Source organism: Rhipicephalus microplus, chromosome 2, assembly GCF_043290135.1.
Source record: "Rhipicephalus microplus isolate Deutch F79 chromosome 2, USDA_Rmic, whole genome shotgun sequence".
Classification (NCBI taxonomy): Eukaryota; Metazoa; Arthropoda; class Arachnida; order Ixodida; family Ixodidae; genus Rhipicephalus; species Rhipicephalus microplus.
In genome coordinates this window covers 163,098,434-163,118,236 of record NC_134701.1, presented here as the reverse complement: position 1 = coordinate 163,118,236, position 19,803 = coordinate 163,098,434, and the positions used below count along the sequence as shown (strand labels likewise).

The 19,803-nt window shown below is 43.3% G+C and overlaps 2 protein-coding genes and 1 non-coding gene across 3 annotated transcripts; 1 reads left to right on the top strand and 2 right to left on the bottom strand.

The window, feature by feature from the left end:
• Positions 1-1,321: 1,321 nt before the first annotated feature.
• On the bottom strand, positions 1,322-6,646 carry PPP1R15 (Protein phosphatase 1 regulatory subunit 15). The gene is made up of 2 exons (XM_037421822.2): positions 5,436-6,646; positions 1,322-1,840 (listed from the first exon to the last, which is right to left on the bottom strand). Exons 1-2 carry the CDS (start codon positions 6,264-6,266, stop codon positions 1,637-1,639), a joined length of 1,035 nt encoding a protein of 344 aa, XP_037277719.2. The 5' UTR covers positions 6,267-6,646; the 3' UTR covers positions 1,322-1,636.
• A 645-nt stretch (positions 6,647-7,291) lies between these two features.
• On the bottom strand, positions 7,292-7,363 carry TRNAA-CGC (transfer RNA alanine (anticodon CGC)). The gene has a single exon. It is a non-coding gene; the product is annotated as a tRNA-Ala (tRNA).
• A 221-nt stretch (positions 7,364-7,584) lies between these two features.
• LOC119170607 (uncharacterized) lies at positions 7,585-14,248 on the top strand. Its single transcript, XM_075887037.1, has 6 exons — positions 7,585-8,094; positions 8,329-8,489; positions 8,567-8,748; positions 9,997-10,132; positions 11,268-11,397; positions 13,972-14,248. The coding sequence occupies exons 1-6, from the start codon at positions 7,731-7,733 to the stop codon at positions 14,061-14,063; spliced, it is 1,065 nt and encodes a 354-aa protein (XP_075743152.1). The 5' UTR covers positions 7,585-7,730; the 3' UTR covers positions 14,064-14,248.
• Positions 14,249-19,803: the final 5,555 nt, after the last annotated feature.

Sequence of the window (19,803 nt, the reverse complement as noted above, 5' to 3'; positions counted from 1 at the left end):
AGATTCAGAGTGCTCCCTGTATGTTCCATTGGCAGATCTGGAGCACCTCCGTCGAGAGATCCACTCCACGGAGCAACTTTTTCTACTCTCTGAAAATCGGCAGATTCGATCGGAAGTCGCAAGCGCCCTGTGCCTTGAAACGCTGGCAACTTTGAGCGTGCTAACGGACGCGGTCGAGTCAGTTGCGCCTCACGTTGGAGGTCATGTTGCTGTGCCCAGCGTGCTCACTCGAGCAAGAAGAAACGCGCATCGCGTTCCTTTCTGACCCTGCCATTTGCTCCAGAGAGAGCGCATGTGTTCTATTGGTAGATTCGCTTCTGTTTCTCTCCGCCAGAGTAGAGTGCTCCGGCACAGAGTTCGTGGGTGACTGAATTCGCAAACGGATGACGCCATCAGTCTTGGTGCAATATTTGCCATGGCAGGGCACTTTGGATTAGTTTCGAGCACCGGCAGTTTTCAACTTTACAGTAGACCCAAAGCTCGGTAATACAAATCCACCCCGCCACTCTTTCCAAGGAACCCCACTGTTGATTAAACGTGTGAACCTGTGTGTTCCGATGTACGGTGCCATTGCCAAGGTGGCAGGTTAGCTCAGTATTTCTACCCTCTCATAATGAACAATAAAGCAAGCACTGTGCAAGAGAAAGCCAGCACTGTGCAAGAGAACTTCTAGTTATTTATAGAAACAGCAATAAACTACACATCAAAATGCAATTTACATCTTTAATATCTTCCAAACAAAGAAAAACATCATAAGGGACAACAATATAAGCATGAAGCACTCTGCAGTGCATTGTCATAGACAAACAAAAACTTGCTGCAGCAAAAAGTTAAACTGGACCGTCCTTATTTCGTATAGAGGGTTTCCTTTCAGAAGCGCACATTGTCTGGGAATATATTATCCTTTGAAGTTAGGCAAATATAAATGACTTATTTAGCACTGTACAGCCTTGAGAATGGCCTGGAATGCATGTGCAAATAAAAATTTTACTCCACTAGTAAGCTGAAGGTAAAGTCAGTTTAAATATTTGCATAGCTCCATAATGTGCAACATTCTGGCTTTACTTGCCTTTTGTTCGTTCGGCAATTAATTTTGCTGAGCATGTTGAGAGTGGCGACACATCAAATTTGCATTGTTGTAGGCCTCGAAAGCCACCTCATGACCTGCCTTAGCATGCTTACACAGCCGCCGCAAAATGCAGCAGGTGGAAATTCAGCAGAGGATGCTGGGCGCCCACGGGAGCCCTTCCCCTAGAGTGCCAGAGAAGTGAGCTGATTCAAACCAAACAATGAAGTGAAGATATAAAAGTGAGAACATGGGTTATGGTGCTAAAACGAACCATGCCCTGGTCTATTTTACTGCATGTGCACAGCGAGTTCATAGTTTCACTTGGAGCAACAAGAAGAGTGGAATCTTTTCATGGTGAAGGACTAGGCGCTACTATGAACACAAGCAGCTCCCACAGCTGCACAATAGAACGAGAGAAAACTCTGCATTTGTCGCAAACAAGTCCAGTACGCTTGCGTGAAAGTCTGAAGAGTTATCGTTCGATGGTGATGACTCATCAGTCTGCAGAGTTCACAGCACTTGAGAAAAATTTTGTCTTCTGGTGAAGAAAAATGCACGAATTGAAAGTCACTCAGAGTCGGACGCATAGATCTCCTGGTAGACCTTCTGTCTGTGTTCAAAAGAGAGCACGGGTGCCAGCACGCTTTCGACAGAGGCAATCCGAGCTTGGAAACGGCGACGGTCCACGGCAATTTGCTCCCAGGGCCCCTTGCGTTCCAGGTCATCTGCACTATGCACCTCGACGAGCTGATCCCCCACGGGAAAGCTGACCTGCAACACAAAACGAGTAACACGTCTACGTGAGAAATTGTCCAACTTGGTATTGTCACTTCCTCGGTAGCATTCCCTTGAAGTCCAAGGAGAAGCGTGTGTGGTGGCTGTGCGCTTCCTAGACCTTCAATACCTTTGCTAAACTTTTCGTCCAAGCATTCTAAAGTTGCAAAAAAACTGAACCACCATGTTGAAACTTAAGTACTCGCTCCTCGAATCATGTATGTAGAAACTGTGGGCCAGATATTTAGCACAGATAGGTTACCCTCACATTGTAGTTGGCCACTGTTGCTGAACACCACAAAAACTCCCATTATTTCTCTAACACAAAGACAATTGCAGAGGCTAATGAAAGTAGATGCAGCGTTAATGCTTTCACAGCTCCAAATAAACTGAATGATTATGCACCGCGTGCAGAGCAAGGATGAGCAATTTTTTAACATAAACAGACATTTGTTTTTTTAAAACACACAAATAAATTTACAGGCTGCTATACCAAAGTGGTATCTTGAATTCCTTTTAGCTGCAGTTACTTCTACACAAGGCCTGACAGGCATGAAACATTAAATTAACATAACAGGCTGCAAACAAAGAATTAGCCTACTCTCATTTCATTACCACGGTTACAAATGCACCCCAAATTTCCCGAATGTGCAGTTTGGTACAGACAGGCGAAGTAACACGTCTAATGGTTAAGGCTTGGCATTTTAATAATAGTGAAAGTACAAATGCAAGCTCGCATTCAATTATCTTTGTTCAGATACGATTAAGAGTTATCTGTCATACAGGCCTACATTTGTGTCCTACTGATTGCTGTTGCTGCTGTTCCAAGCATGCACATACAAGAGTCATATTTACTACCTTTTCTGCCACAGCACTTTGGTCAAAAGCTAGAAAATGTGTTGTCTGGATCACTTTGCATCTTTCTGCATGACTACCCTTTTTGCATGACAAAATCTAATAAACTAGCACAACCTTCTGCTCTAAAAACAAACAAACCAAAAAACCATGGTGATTAGGCAATTTAAGTGTGCACAGTGTACCGATTAAATATGTGCAGGTCACAAAATAAGGAGTGTGCAAATAGTGAATTGCGACACCGAATCTAATACAAATCGAATAGCGATAGCATCGAATAGCTTTCAAACAGTAAGACAACCATTCTCAAAACGGTCCTAGGACTCGGCAACATTTTATTTGAAAAGAATCAGACCAAAGACATTACGATTACCTTTTACAGACTCAAAATACCTTAGTAGGGATAACTGAGGTAAGCTCGTTTACGGCAGTGACTGCAGTAGTCGATTGACGCCTGCATTCAAATAAAATTGAGAAGAAAAAGACATTGAACCGATTGATCACACCACAAAAACAACTAAAGCTGTAACGAAATAGATAAACCTGTCGCCACAATGTGGTTCTCATCATCAAAAGCATGTGAACATCTGTGCAAAAACTTTTGTCATTTTGGATTTCTCCTGTAGGTGCTCATTATTTGAAAATATCTTTTTTAAATATTCAACATTTCGTATCAGTACCATTTGATTTTTTTATCCAAAATTTTTAAACATTCGCACACCCTACACGAGGGAGAAGGCCCATCTCAATCCTGTGAATAGTCCTGAGGCAAAAAACAAAAACGTGACCTTCAAAACTGTAAAATATCCGAATGCATACACCCCCAAAGCATGCCAAGGACATTCACGTCACTCAGTTTGCACCATCCAAAACTGACCTCACGAGTCTGATAAAAGTTGACTAGCACCATGTTGGCTGCCACAATAACAATACACTTGTGATAAGGTGTACACTAATCTAGCCAGCTTTTATCTACAGCAGTATAATGCAGGCCATGAATGGCTGCCTGATATGGCATCCATGTGAAGTTTGCCCTGACAGAACTTATCACATATGTGCTGCTCACTGGGAGTCAGTCATCCAGCACAATCAGTTTACAGATTGTGGCTGTGAAAAAACTTCGTATGCATTTCTGGCTGTATTATGTGCTACTGGTACCTGCACTTCTGAAGCATATTCACTGGGCCCTCTTGCCACAATAATATTCAGTTGGTTAGTATTAGTCTTGCTTCTCTGGACATGATGTTAGTATCAATACTGACAACCATCTATATTTATGATATAGGTACTATAACATATCAGTTTCTCGGCAGACAAGAATTGATTTGGCACTGGCACAGTACTCTTCATCTCCCACTTCAAAAACCTCATCACACATCTAGCAGGTTCTTCACAATTCGTTGACCTGTAGATGCATATCAAGTCTCACCGCTTTGTCTTTTTTTTAAATATTTCATGCTGCCCTGTGCAATCAATCGTTCACAACTTGATTCTGCAGCGTCTTGGGCAATGCTGCGACTACATGTCCCCAAGGAGCTTGCAATAACGAGAGCTTAATTCTTTTGATGTATGTGCCAGTCTTCAAAATTGTAAAACGTAACTACATTTCTCTTACTTCCCAGCACATTATTCAAGCTTTGCTAACGTTACTACTCAAGCTTACTTTCCCAATGTTTTTTTTTTTTTTGCTTCAATACATTTATGTTCTTATAACTGACAGCATAAGTAGTGTGCAAAATAACACACTAGACTCCACAATCCAAGAACCCTAACATCTTCAAAAGTTAGGATTTCTATAGAAAGCCACATGTACAAATTGTTTTAGAAGAAATTTGGGAATATGTATGCACCAATAGAGCCTTAGCAAAGCTAATTTCAGTTCTGAATTCGGCCATTAAAAAAAAAAAAAACTTATATGAGCAAGGATGTGAACTCTACAGATAAAAGGCAAATCAGAAACAATGCCGAAAGACTGCAAAGGCAGTGTTCAACAAAAATGCTGCTTTTTTGGGACAGAGAAAGGTCACGTAGCAAAAGTACGACCACTAATTGGCAAAGGTCCTACAATTACATCACTTTTTTTCCCCTCAATTTCATGCAATGTTCAGGCAAATTCAGATAACCTGGCATATAACAGAATAACACTAGAAATCCCAGTCACTACTCAATGCCCAAACATGCTGCTGTCTGCCAAGAACAATTTCGTTTACAACATCGACCTAGTCCCGAATCGCGCGGTTAGCGTACAGAATTTCCACCAACGTCTGTTAGACTACGAAATGTCTGAATGTTATTCAATCTTCATCTATCCGTCATTTACAGCTGAAGGCAATACTTAAATTTGATAATAGAGTCCCTGCAGCTGGATTGCAACAAGGAAAATATTCTCTGGGTATGCAGCAGGCGAGCTTATGCACACGACTTATCACTACGCGAAATTAACAGCTGTTACGCCGCCACATCGCGCCGGCGTGGCAACTTTTTGCAATTCACTTATCTACCAACTACTTAACCCAACAAAAATAAGACAAATGTCGGCGCCTCGGAGTACGTAATTCCAGCGGTAACGACCTCCTTTACAATTGGGGGCAAATGCGCAAACATAAAAAGGACTCGTTATTTTCCGGTCGCGAGGCACTCAAGATGGCCTTCTACCCGACTGACCGCACTTGCCGCGACGGCAGTAGAAGCGCCGCACGTACCAACTATTAGAATGGTGCTTATCGGGCAACATCACCTTTGCTGAGCGAGGCGGCTTGGAGGAGTCCTCCCCGTAGTAATTTCGGTTCCATTTTTCGTTGGCATTTCTGACGTGCTGGGACACGGAGAGCAGCGGACCGTCCACCTGATCGCCGCTGAGACTCCGCAAAGGGCACGAGTCGGAGAGTGCCGACATCGAGAGCAAACTGTTCAACAGCGGCATCATGAAGACGTTGGCAGCAAAGTCCGGTCCAGCGCCATAGTCGTCCACTTCGTCCCAATCGCTGCTGGTGTCGCTCAAATCGTCGTTGCCTCCCAGAATGAACGCGATGGCCGAGTTGAACGGGGGCGAAGCCTTCGACGCACAAGGCGCCTCCTCACCGCCTGGTTTCTTCAGGTCCCTCTTGCTGGTCGATTCGACGCAAAATATAAAGTCCTGTTTGGTGGGGGACCTCTCGATGCGAATTCCAGCGGGGCTTTGCAGCGGAGCTGCGGTAGTCGACGGCGCGCGCATGGGCTTCGCGCGTCGCCGTCGACGCCTGTGCTGCTTCTGTTTGGGCGGCATCTGGGCGTTCGCGATTCTTTCGGGGCTGGAAGCGACCCCGGCTTCCTCCTGAGGCTTATCGATGCACATTGTGAGTCCCGGCACACTTGCACCGCGGTCGGTAGCAAATCGCTTGCGACTGCGTGCTTGGCGCGCTTTCGTCGACCGTCCGGTCAGCAAGTCTTCTGCAGAGTTGCTGCGTGACACAGCGGCGGCGCAGCTGAAGCCGCACTTGGGATACTTTAGGAAGCCATTCTTCATGCCGTGCTTCGGGGCGACTATGTCAGACGTGCGAGTGTCTCGTTTTTGGCATGCTTGGCTCATAGCACGGGCTGACGACGACACTTCGGGTGAATCAGCTGCGTCACTCAAAAATTTCGGCTGTGCGGAAAACCTGACCGGCGTTCCCAGTGGCTACCACTGCTCAATCAACATTCGCCTGCGAGTAGGGCGGCATGGTTTCTACACATGGACCACCGCATGATGGACCAGGGTTCGAACTTGACAGGCTTACCGATAGGGCTGAGGCAAGGCTTACTACGGGCGGTTTCCCCTTGAATTCGACGATGCGAGCGGATAGCACGAGCGGCGACAATCATGCCAAAGTGGTCACCATCGCTAACAACGCAGAAATCACGGTCCAAAGCAAGCGAAACACTCGACACAACGACAACTTCACAGCAGACCATTTCTCACACGATACTGCACAGCTGAAGTCGAAGACGAAAATGGCGGAGCAGCCGTATGCCGACGTCACATCCCAAATAACCTGTGACGTCGCAAAAAAGAGGAGAAGGAGGAAAGCAGAGAGGTCTCTGGTAGGTGGAGGAAAAAGCTAGAAGAAAGCAAAAAAAAAAAAAACATTCCGCGCTGAAGTGTGCGAAAATTATATTTAAATAAAAACGATAGATTAACGACTGTACGTACCACTACATGCGATGGGTACATTTATTGCAGAATCAAGTCCTCGGAAGTCCTTATCACCGTACCTTGCGCCTTGGTAGCGTTACCTGGCGTTTTTTATCGAGGAACTCGGATAATGATAGTAGTAAAAGGCGACTCCGCAAATAGTTCTCGCCAAATAGCGCTCTAGCGACCCTAGAAGACACAGATTCAGGAACCCACAACTAAATAAGTGTCACGAATAGCCGGAACGTGCGCGAATAACCATTTAGCAGCAGCGCTCGTTGCGCCAATGGGGATTGCATCAGCTCGCATGCCAGCAAGTGGTACGCGATTTCTTTTACAGCGGCAAATTTGCCTTTGCGGCATTGGGCTGTGCTCTTCTACGTTTCAAATTGCATAATTATTGATATTTGATAAAAGTTTAAAAAAAAAATATTGCCTTGTGGAGGTGCCGGGGTTCGAACCCGGGGCCTTTCACATGCGAAGCGAACGCTCTACCACTGAGCTACACCCCCAGGTCGCCATGGTGGGCAGAATTCATTGTATAAATACTTTACTTCTAGAGTACTTTTTTTACGGGACATGCGAGACGTGTTTGTATAAATAAACCTTTTGTACATTATACCGGAGAGCAGTTGAGGTCACTTTCAGCACGACAAGTGCAATAACTCACGGTTATTACGAAGGCTGGTGTGAGAGAAAGAGAATTTGGGAGAGTGAGAAAGCGATGGCTCATCCCTTGCGTGCGTCCGCTTTCGGAGAGTGCAGTGGCATTCCAGGAACGTGATCGTGATTCACGAAAGTTTCGCCGAAACGTAACCCTTCTCCACTGCCGCCAAAGTCGTCCAAGCTGCTAAGTGGCAATCAACGTAATCGGACATCATGCCTTCAGCTGGCCGCGTCCGCTCCAAAACAACGAAATCTTCGTTTCGCGCCGACCTACGATACCTGTTGGCTAGTGCCGCGAGGCTCGACGTACCGCCTAGCGCCGTCGACAAGTGCCTCAGAGAGTTGTTCTTGAAGGGAACGTCAACATGTGCGAGCACTCCGGCGACGAGTGTCTGCGCGCGGTTCACGAACATGGCCATGTGGTTCTCGGTTCTCGTACTGTCCCTCAAACTGATCCTTCTGATTTACTTCGAAGACATGGCTATATACAAATTATACGACGCGCTCACGTACCCCGGACTTCGAACCGCTCGCTTACTCGCATTACCGTTGCTGAACCAGTTTCCGTCACTGGCGCGTAAGTATTCGATCCAGAGCGGTCATGTTATAATAGAATACCTCCACAATACTGGCGAACACGCACAGGGAGTACAGACATACACAGTAAAACCACTAGTCTATGTCTTTCTGTGCTGTGTTTGTGGATGTTCGCTAGTATTATGGAGGTATTGAACAAATACCTGCTAGCCTAGCTAAATGCAGTAGCCGTGTGATGAATTCCTTTGACGAAAGTTCCTTCGGTTTGTTTCAGAGTACCACGGTAGAAAATGCCTGGTTCACAATCCATTTTTCAAACCAATGAACGAATCTGCATGCTGGCCTTGCGAAAATTTCAAGTCGATTGTCGACCTGACCGGTCATCCCGACACTGCCCGCGACTACGTCTTGAGCCTTATGCCCTTCGTCGTAAAGGTATGCATCACTAGAAACATACTATCTATGTCAGGCCCACAATTTGTGAATTTAGTAACTGTCGTTCCGTTATTTAGGATGCCCTGAAGCTCAACATTAGTGGGGAGCAGGTGCACCAATATTTGAAGGCCCACCCTGAAATAACAAATGATAGATCTGCCAAGTTCTATTCGACTCTTCGTGGTGTAGAGGAACCCCGCCATTTGCTTGAATTGCAGGAGTGGCAACAGGTGGACGACCGATATTTTCAGATCTCGTGGTAAGCGAGCTCCCATCATTTCCTCGCCTACTATTTCTACGATTTGGCAAGCTTGCAAAACTTACACTATGTGGGGATAAGACGCACAACAACAGGTGTAAAGACAAAACGTAGCATACTGATTGTGCATCGGTACACCGTTCAGAAGGGCGTCCTTGCAAGCTTAGTTCTTGCATAGATTGCCCATTTTCCAAGATGTCAGCTCCGAAAATTTGGCAGCTTGACATTTTTTACTTGAGTATTCTCATAAAAGACACTCGCACTAGAATCGCTAGTGAGACAGAATTTCAGCCACTTCTGGTGCAAGATATAGCGAAGGCATTGGCGAAGAACTCTTACAAAAGAAGAAGTTTCGTACATTTGACCCTTGATGAACCTTATTTTTTAATTTTTATTTCATATTTAAGGCGCCTAAAAAATCCCGTCTTGTCAACTTCAATTTGCAAAGTAAATGTTCTCTTTCAAAAAAAAAATTGTGGAAAGTGCTAGGAGCTGGCTAAGATAATCAAAGAAGTGTAGACAAATATGAATGAAAAAATAATAATAAAATGAAAAAGCATGTTTCACTATCGGCATAGATATTTTAATTATGATGGCATTTACTGGTGGAATCTTCTAAACCTCCTATGTTGTGTGTGATATAAATAGGGTCAGGATAAAGTGTGAAATTCTGCTACATTTGGTTTTATGCACTGTCTGTTGTTTATCAACTAAAAAATAACTTTGAGCACTTGAAACGCCTTTTTTCACACCCAGGCTTTGCAAGATAGGACGGTTTACTCAGCTGAAGACTCAAATTCTTGTCATTACTTTCCTGCATTGCACACGCAAAAATGAGGACCCATCTACTGCTGTCAACACTCTGATAATGATGAGAAATGCCAAAGGTATTCATGATAAACAGACAAGGTGTGCAAATACGGACTCAATAGAAAAGTCAGCACGCTGCAAACTCGAGCATTTGCGGCACATTGATTTCTCTCTTGCATCTGTATTTGCATGCCTTGTCTCCTTATGTGCCATCCCCTGGTTGCGCCACTGTTCTCAGATTTTATTCTGTCCTTGGAACGGCTGTGACTATGCGAAAAAGTCAAGTTCTTTGATTCTCCTTATTCGTCTTACTCATTCGGTTTGCTTCGTAAACCCAGCAATATTTCGCACCTCGAACTTTAGTGCATTATTTTGGTGCAGTATACCCAAACATTTCCTTATATGCACCCAAGCTCTGCATATATATTTCTCTTTCAGGGCGCTGGCATCACCCCCGGCTGCACGAATTCTGAGGAAAGTCTTTAGCAGGCCTTACTTCGTGCAAAACGTCTCCGAGGTGTCCTTGCAGAGGTTCCTGTTGATTGACGGTCCTGATGCACCTAGTTATTATCTGGTACGACACATAGTCGGCGCTGTGAGCTTTGTAGGTAGCTACGTCACTGCCATCTGCATCTTGCTGCTTTGTCCACCAGGGTCGCGGCAAGCAACGTCGTCTTGACTCTGTGATCGAGCAACGGATACGTTGTTTCATCGTCACTATACACGATCGCGCCGATAGCGACCGCGCTTTCGTCCACAATGGCTTCGGCAAACGTTAATCGCAGTTCTGACTGTGAGTGCGCTGGCCACGCACCTACTTCTAGAACACACATGAGCTTCTGAGGCACGCTGCTCTCGGCCCTCACTCGGCAGTTTCGGTGTCAAAGTTTGTTTCAATCATCGTGACGGGGCTTACATTTGGGAAAGTCCGAATTGCGGCCCATTGGACACAATGAAATTCGGCCGGGGAACTTGGCAAATTTGTGTCAGACCAAAATTCATATCACCGCAAATCTGCTGCATACAACTGGAAAAGTCTAGCTTTCTGAGGAATGCTCTGCATCTATGTAACTGTGCATGGGAATTTGATATTTTCTTTTTACAACATAGAAAAGTATAGTTCCATTTTTATTTCTGCTTCTTGTTTGATTATGCGCACGTCATAATGCGAAGCATAGGAAAAAAAAAAGCTATTAAGGAATATCCCTTTCAAAACAGAATTGAACAAGACAGTTAACATTCATCACACACACAAGAGTTAGATGCAAGTAATATACGGTACACCCAGCTGCAGCTCATGAATCATACTGCCACAACGTACTGGCCATTTAGTCTCAATACAAAATCTGTCATGGTCACCTTCCCGTCTACTGCACACACAGTTGTCCCACATGTGCAGTGTCGGATTTTCAGTGTGCTACAGCATTGAAACAGCATTCCAACTTACCGAAAAGACTTCACTGTACTATTGATACTCCTAATCTCATGGCTGACTCTAACACGCCGGCATATCTTATTCTTGCTTCAATTTCCAGCACAAACAGATGGCAGGCTCTTAGGGAAGACAAATATGGAAACACACAAAAGCCATGACATGTTTTCTTTCTTTTGAAAATGATGCAAGAGATTGGCAAAATTACTGACAGCATGCAGAGTCCATTTAGAAATCATTATTAATGGGTCACTACTAATGGCAGTATCCTACGCAGCCTGACGCAGACTTCTCAAGTTCCTGGCTTGTGCAAGTAGAGGGCAGCAGACTTGTGGTGCTTGAACCCTCAGAGCTTTGCATCCGTAGCTGTCGTCAGGTGTCGGTGCTTCTGAAGCCCAACGATGTATGTAAGTGCCTGCAAAAGATGTTCTGTTACAACATTCGTTAAATTGTAGTAGCACCGTATTTGCACTATTGTAGGTTGATCCAATTTGTCTTACTTTGCAATCCGAAGTTGATTGATATGTGGTATTTAACGTCCTAAAACCACCATATGGTTATGAGAGACGCCGTAGTGGAGGGCTCCGGAAATTTTGACTACCTGTGGTTCTTTAACGTGCACTGAAATGTTAGCCCACAGGCCTACAGCATTTTCGCCTCCATCGAAAATGCAGCCGCCCCAGCCGGGATTCCATCCCACGAACTGCGGGTCAGCAGCCAAGTAGCTTAGCCACCATATCACCGTGGCAGGGCTTAAATCCGAAGTTTAAGGTCGACCTAGAAGTGTGGCAGCTTGGGCTAGTTGGTATTACATGACGATAGTTATAGTGCGAGAACAGGACGACAACACAGAGACAAGTGTACTTCGTGTTCTTCTTGTTTCTGTGTTGTCGTTCTGTTCTCGTGCTATAACTATCATCATGTCGACCTAGAATCGAAAATTAGTTTCGGTTGTAAAGTCTTTCTAAAAACAAATGCGTAATTTGGGGAAGCTAGCTTTGCTGCACAGCTTGGAAGCACTGTCGTGAAGCCACTTTGGCACGCCGGAATTCGACTATTTTTCAGAGACATCGTATATAGTCTTTTTTTTTTTAATGAAATAGACTCGAGTTGTTTTTTTTTTAACCTTAGGGTAGTCGGTCTACATTCGAGTCGGCCTACAATCGTGCAAATCGGTACTATTTTCTTGCTCAGGTGCTCTGATGAAGTTCCATGTCAGTCATGAATGTTGAAATCTACAAATGTGAAGGCTGATTTTTAATGCTTATGATACACAGCGATTTTATTCTACACAGCGATTTCTACTTAACCTTTGCATTTTCACCCCGCTACACTAATAGGCATCTGCTATCTAATAAAACTGTGTATGCTCTTTTTTTCGTGGCAGTTCTTTAATAATTGCACCATCTGGAACCACATACTGCTTATATTAACATTAATCAGCTTCCAAAGCATCATTAAATTTATCTTTTAACAGGTCAATGATACACGAAACGTTACAATGTGCCTGCCTTTCCAGTGCTGGGTACAGTCCACAATCTTTGCCTTCCGTCAGGCTTTTAAAAGCACAGTACTCATGAATTCAAAGGAAATACTTAAAATTTTATAATGGAGTAACCGATGACAAGATTGGCGGCTATTGCCAAAGATGCACCCATACTTTGAGGTTGAAACAGCAGTTCCAAACAATAAAAATAATGTAGTGCAACGTTTTGGAATAGTAGAGAACGTGATTATTGCAATGTGATCATTTAAATTGTCAGTGATTAATGGCAGCAGCAGGAATCACAATTTATGTTATAACGAGTAAGTAATTGGTTAATTTCTAAAGTGATCAACTGTTAATTGAACAGTTGATCACTTTACTATGTATACTGTACGAGAATGTAGATGGTGAAATGCAGTTATGATGATGCCTAGCTCTATGTGGAGCATAACCTTATACTAATATCTTAAGTAGTGCTAGAGTTTTAAATAGTTCCACTGAGATTTGTACCCAGGTTGGGGAGAAGTGTTTTTTTTGCAAAAATGTGGACTAGAACTCATGAATATATTTTTGCTAATTTAAAACTAGCATTAAATTGCAGGACATCATCTCAATTACTTGACTGCACTGCTACCAAGCAAAACGTAACATGTGGCATAAAGTTTAATTAATCGGCAAGTAGTAAAACTGTGTCTGAACATTGTTGGTACCTTGCATGTGCCAACCGTTTGTCCGTGTAATCCAGCCACAGTTGTCATCAAATGGCATGAAAGAAACAAAGGACAGTATACTTTGATGACGCAGGTGCTGGACCTATTGTTCTTTGTTCCTCTCCCATTGTTAAGACTCTGGCAATGCTAGCCTAGAAACTTGTTCGCTCAGCTTGCTGTTTTAATCCAGCAAAATGAAGATTTTTCTTTGTTTCTTTTTTTTTCTTAACTGCCCAGCTTAGGATAATATGCAGTACTGTGCATTTCTTTCGATCTACTGCTTTAAAAAGAAGGCGTTTTGCAAGTAATGCCATAGAAAGGCGTATTTGTCAAGATAAAAATACCAAAAATTGTCGCAGCTACGCACGCCATAGACGCCAGTTCAGTTCACTTGCGCAGAGTCAGCATATGGAAACTAAGAACGTAAACGAAAAGTTGCAGGGCTACTTATTAATAAAATCTCGAAAACTTTGTTTTTTTTTTTTTCATTTCTGCCTTGTACACATAAATGCACATTCTGGTTGGTGGAATTCAGCTGCATGCAACAGAATAGTTTACTCACAGTTCACGAAAAAAAAAAAAATGAAAGCCTGCCTAATGAGTAGAATACCACCTTAATTTTCTCATAAATATACTGAGAGTTCCATGAACAATGATGTTCAAGGGAAACTATTTTTAGACAGCAAAGTACAGTTGAAACATGATTGCTCACAATTGTTCGACAGTTAAAGCGTCAGACCACCCGTAACAGCTTGCAATGCACTAAATTTTTCATTTCTTTTCAGTGTACTTCAGTGACACTCTCTCCAAGGCAAGGTCGGTTCCTGCTCACATTGGAGACATGCCGAGCATCACCTATATGGGATCGTTCTACTGAAGCCAGTTCCGAATTTCTCTTGTTCCTCGCAGACAGTAAGACAGGCACAGTGCTCGGATTGACTAGTTATTAAGGCATATGTGTATCTGCTGTGCAGATTTTAGAGTCATTTATAATGGTGAATGGTTCTTTTGGAATGGCACTTACTTTGGCTTCTCAACAATACAGTACTTCGTTGTTATGCATTTAGGTGCAGCGTTACACATCCCATTACCATGCATGCCAACAAGCATGGTGGTATAACACCTGTGGTGCTGCACTGCTTATCACCAGGTCACAGGCTCGATTCACAGCCATGGCCGTGACATTTCTAAGGAGGAGAAAGACAAAAATGCTCGTGTACCTAAATTTAGGTGCCTGTTAAAGAACCTAATATTGGCAGAATTAATACCGAGTCTTCTGTATCTCGGTAGTTTTGGGGTGTTCGCATTTGAAACCCCAAGGTTTAATTTCTTTTTACCAGCGACACATTCAAATGAGCCGGCATACATTAAAATTTGCAAAGTTCTGTGTACAAAAGAGGGAAGGTGGTATGGGTGGGTTCGCTTTTCTTTTTTTTAGCTTGCATTGAGCGCACACCTATTGTGAAGCTCGAGCACTCTTGCTATTTATTTTTAGACACAAGACGCACTGTCTTGAGGTTACACTGAGCTATCGAGTCATAGTCAATTCCACCTGCTTCATGAACTCATCCGTCTAACTTGCTTGAAGAAAGCCCCCAACTTGCACTTCTTTACTGTCGAAGCACTTTCAGTGCAAATTTTGGCGACAGCAGTGAAACTATGTTGTGAATAGAAGTCATTTTTCATGACACTTGGTACAACATTCATGAGGTTATGGAAAATTTAAGAAAATGGGCAGGTGTAATGCATCTCTGTGATGTTCTGGCAGGTTGCTCACTCCATTTTTGATTACATTAGGTTTCTGACAGTTTTGCCAGCCACCTATATTCAATGAATTTGCGACCTGGAGCTGCGTGTGGCATGAACTATTTGTGGAGTATGGATTTGATCGACCTTCTAATTATTGCAGCCTTTTGAAGGGGTTGCACTCATGCATAGAAGAATTCCCAATAGTTCTGTGCAGTTCGCACAAACGCAACAGATATGCAGACTTTTGGAGCATCTCTTTTGCCTCTTCTTGAAGAGGAAAGTGCACTGGAATGGTAGCATTTATGTCTTCAACAATAGAACCGCAGTGCCTGACCCACCTTTTCTGATTATATTTTTTCATCTGTCTGCTCCGGGCATCATGTGAAGCCTATTTCAGCTGTCAGAAAAGTGCACAATTCCTGCCTCGTATGTGCCAACAAAACAGTGTGAAGTAAAAAAATCATATCCGTGATAAATGTGTTCTTGTTTAGGCTGTGCAAACCTTCATTTTTTATTTCCAATCAATGACTGATTTGACGGGGTGAAGTGCTTCCACCGTCAAGGTCTGTTCCTCAATATGCGAAAGCTTTGCGTAGATCCTTTCCAATTATGCAACTTTGCTATGGTAATTAAACAGGTCGCTTTGAAGTGCTCTCCCATTGCAGCGCATTTTTCAATGGCATACAGCGAGAATAAGCAAGCCTACTCACTCAAATTCAGACTTCATAGCTCACTTTTCATCTTAAATCCCGTGCTCCATTTGACAAACTCCATGCTATGTGGCATGAGCGACATGCCGCACCAATCGGCTAGAATGGAAACGGGAAAAGGCGTTCTCCTATGTGCGCATCTGGTCACCCTTCGAGCAGCATACCCCAAATAGAGACTTCTCGATAGGGTAAATGGCACATAATATGCCCAAATAATCCAGTCAATGCTTGCAGTCAAATATTTTGGGGGCAGGCATCGTTCCTATCTGCATTTTTTCTGCATATAGCGTAGTTGTGTCATGCAATCATGTTTTTTAATAGTAAATTATGGCACTGTCCCATAAATTCTCTATCAAAGACCCAAATGTACTACCTGTAAATGCAGGCAGTGCAAGTTGACATTATCGGGACATATTCCTTGATTTTTTAAAGCGACTGGTCACTCAAGCCACCAGAATAAATGTCTCGATGTTGGTGTCCAGTGTGAAATTAGGGATGGGTACGTTTATAAGTTAATGTGGCACACTGCATTTGGTGTAATATAGCAGTGAAGGTTTCGCACAAACTCTGCCATGGCATGAATGCAAATTCTTTCGTGCTATCAGGTAATTGTTTCAAAATTCATCGCAACCTGTTTTAAGGGAGGTTCCATCGTCGACCAGTAACGTTTTGGCAGGTTCTGATATACTAAAAGGCAGCCAACCACCTGAAGGTGCAACAAGTCAATATTGATGCAGTGTAATCTTATCAAATGTATTGAATTTTACCATATTGCCACAAAATAGGGTGAGCTGATTAAGGGGCTTTTTTATTTTTATTATTATTTTTTGTTGGGCACAGCTTAATGAATGAAATGAACAATTCAGCCGAGGAAAACATATGAGACGCTTTTTATTTTTAAGTTTAGTCTAGTACTGATGACATAAGTGGTAAATAATTTGTGGATGAAATAACATATCTTGCCACAGGTGGGGCCATGCCGAGATCCTTCGAATTAGCATTGCTTTATTATTTTTTATACCCCTTCATATGCACCATATTTGCCTGAATCTAAGCTGGCTTCAAACATGAGCCATTGCATACATGCAGCGTTTCGTTTGAAAATTCCTTAGAATATCAAATGGAAGTCATCCCGAATAACACAAAGCTAGTGCCCCACACACTTTTACCTGTACTTTTCTCGCCACGAATGTTTTATGGGATCGCCAACAAAACATTGACTTCTCACAAATTTACTTACAGCTTCTCGCATTGGACAGTCGACCACAAAAGCTTGTGGGCCACGCGAGTGCGTGCCAAACTGCCTGTCCGCGACACCTTGCAGTGCGCCATCTGCCGTCGACCGCAGTTCTGGGCCGGGAACGGGTCTTCTTATTCACTGGCCTTTCAGTTTTCTTCTGCCGTGTAGCGCATTGTTAGTTCGCAGTTTTCACGGGAAGAGATTATCTGCAGTATGACCATCACATTGCTGTTTTCATAGGAGGATCGAAGCTATCACGGCGTGCCTCAACCGGCATTCTGTTGGCTAGGTGTCACTTTGTGATAAAAATTGCGACTGATAACATTTATGCTGATGGACTGCATTCCAGGCAGAAGCTCGTAGACGCAGATGTCAAAAGTACGTCGGGTTGAAAAGCGAAAGGTGAAAATTATTCGTACCCAGTCAGAAAAGAGACAGGCCATCGATTATGGGAGGGATGCTTTCAGGGCGCTACGGTGCTGTCGAGCACCGTTAACGTAGCAGAATTATCGTGAAGAGGCTTTTGGCCATGCGCTCGCGTGGTCTCTAAACTTTTGCGGTCGACTGTACTTCATCCGATCTGCTGGCTTCATTGGTCTTGGCTTTTCAGCAGCCCCAAACCTAGATGTTCTTGCACATGCCTGTTGTACACCTCGACACCAACGTCACATTTAGCAATCTCTGTCCGATGAAACAAGATTGTTGACTTTGTGGCTCTTTGCAGTGAACTTATATCAGCCAGTTATGTCCTCGGAAGCCTTGTTAGAGGCAAGTGCGACATTCCATCATTTTGGAGATTTAAAAAAAGGGGGGGGGGGGATGCGATGGCTTTTTCCAAAGCTAATGTGCAATTACTTGCACCAGTCACCATGAAATGTGCAATATTGCCTGTGGCAGTTACCTTTGGAGACTTGAAACAACAAACAAGGACTGCTGCTACAGTGTTTGACATGTGTACAATTAATTTTGCCCGAGTGCCAATACTTACTGCTTCTAGAGAAGAAAGATTTTTTATTGCAATAACAATTATACGGACACGCTCAGCTGATTTTTGCTGTTGCCGTCGTGTTCCGCGTATTTAATGTAAAAAAAGGCATAAAAAAACTAATCAGTAGAAAAAAATCTAAAGCAACATAGCTTTAGAATGAGCAGACAGTCGAAAAGTATCATCGTACCAGCAACCCCTCGCTCCACAGCCCACTGCACTAGCCAACATAGCCATTTGTCATGCTTGTGTCGGTGATATAACCGCGAGCTATTCACACGCAACATTTACCACTCGCAGTACACAAATCTCTGAACAGCTCGAGCGTATTTTCTATCACCAACATTTTCACATTTTCTTTCAAATTGAAAACTGCCCTTGAAACGCGCAAGAAAAAGTGGCCCCCTCCAGTAACACTCAGGATGTAGCACTGAAAAAAAAAGGGGAGGAACATAGGGCACACTAGGCATTCAACGCCACCGCGTGGCAGGAGACGCAGAGGGATTATTTCATGGCTGTTTAAAATAAAGAAAAATTAAATAGCATTGGCTTTCGAATTGCGGGCATTTTCAGTGCATTCCTTAAATACAAACACGTAAGAACTACGGCAGTTATTAATTCACACTTGTCCTGGGTTATTATACCTATCCGTTCTTTTCGAGTGTCCTTCTTCGTGCTGCAGCGGCGTGCTGAAAGTTTTGATCAGCTTGTCGTTCGTGTGATATTCTAGTTTCTTGCCATCTCATTCATTTCTTCACTTTAGTGGCAAAACTCTGCCTTTTTTTTCTTGATTAATTGGACCATGGAACACAGTATTTAATGAGGTAACCCTAATGTTTAGAAACGGCTTAAGCTCGTAAAAGCATACAGCTCACTTTTTTCATAGAAGACATGCACCAGGGAGCAGTTTCGTCCCCTAGTCTTTCATAAGCATGGTACGTACCATGTTTTCATTTCTGTCAACCCTTATTTCAATGCGGGCAGTGTGGCTTCTTTAACATCCAATTGTACGTTACACCAGTGCCTTTTGTAGAGTGTTTCAACTGTATCGCACATAATTACAGAAATGAAAAAATCCGCTAAAGATGCCAATTACAGAAGCTTGAAACCACTTAGCAAACAGGAACTAAACGAGCTACTTTTTGTGTAGCTCATTTTAGCAGCGTCACATGTTTAAACAGAAAGCCGGCACAATCACAATCTTAGTGTTGTATTTTATTCAGACTGTTCAAACACACAAAGGTTTTGTTTATATTACGGTGCCTTACTTTCGAAGAGTGTTCCATGATTCGTGCATTTCCAGCTAACAGAAAGCCAAAGAGTGAATGTAGTCTGGCTGAGTTACCAATACCAGGGTTGCACGTGCTCAATGTGCAATATTCCACATCTTCATTACTCGCTAAATAGTGTTATATAAACTCTGTTTGCTATGCCAATTTTTCGTGGAGAAGTCTGGGACTTTGTGTTAGCATGTGACACTTCCGGCTTGTTTTCCCACTTGTAGACACAAGGCCACTTTTATGCTCCAAGTTGGTTTTTTTTTTTTTTTTCAGTTTTATTATGACCACATGCAGTATTCTAGTCAGCTTTTCATCCAGTTTTTGACATTTTATTGAAGTTTGAGTGCTAATAAACTAGTTGTTATGGTGAAAAACAGTCTCTTTAGTCTTTTTTTCTCCCTTTTATACATAATCTGACAGCTCCCAGTCAAACACAACTGAGATTTCATCGTTTTATTTCGAACTTCAATTTACACCGATATGCAATTCCACAACAGCACTGCAGTCGGCTTCTGTGTGCGTACAACTTCCAATCTGCGGCCGGTACTCTGCGAAGCGGTAGTGCAGAGGGCTGGCACACAGCAGAAAATAAGATGCATTGATACAGCGACGTGTTAGTAATAAACTGGGCGATAAAAAAAAAAAAGCACGCG

What these genes read in the sequence shown, in the direction of transcription:
- PPP1R15 (XM_037421822.2), bottom strand. Translation starts at nt 6,266, where the DNA reads ATGAGCCAAGCATGCCAAAAACGAGACACTCGCACGTCTGACATAGTC. An exon ending in AGCCGCCTCGCTCAGCAAAG is followed by an intron (nt 1,841 to 5,435) that starts GTGATGTTGCCC and finishes TTTGTGTTGCAG; the next exon opens with GTCAGCTTTCCCGTGGGGGA.
- LOC119170607 (XM_075887037.1), top strand. Translation starts at nt 7,731, where the DNA reads ATGCCTTCAGCTGGCCGCGTCCGCTCCAAAACAACGAAATCTTCGTTT. An exon ending in CCAGTTTCCGTCACTGGCGC is followed by an intron (nt 8,095 to 8,328) that starts GTAAGTATTCGA and finishes GGTTTGTTTCAG; the next exon opens with AGTACCACGGTAGAAAATGC. An exon ending in CGATATTTTCAGATCTCGTG is followed by an intron (nt 8,749 to 9,996) that starts GTAAGCGAGCTC and finishes TTTCTCTTTCAG; the next exon opens with GGCGCTGGCATCACCCCCGG.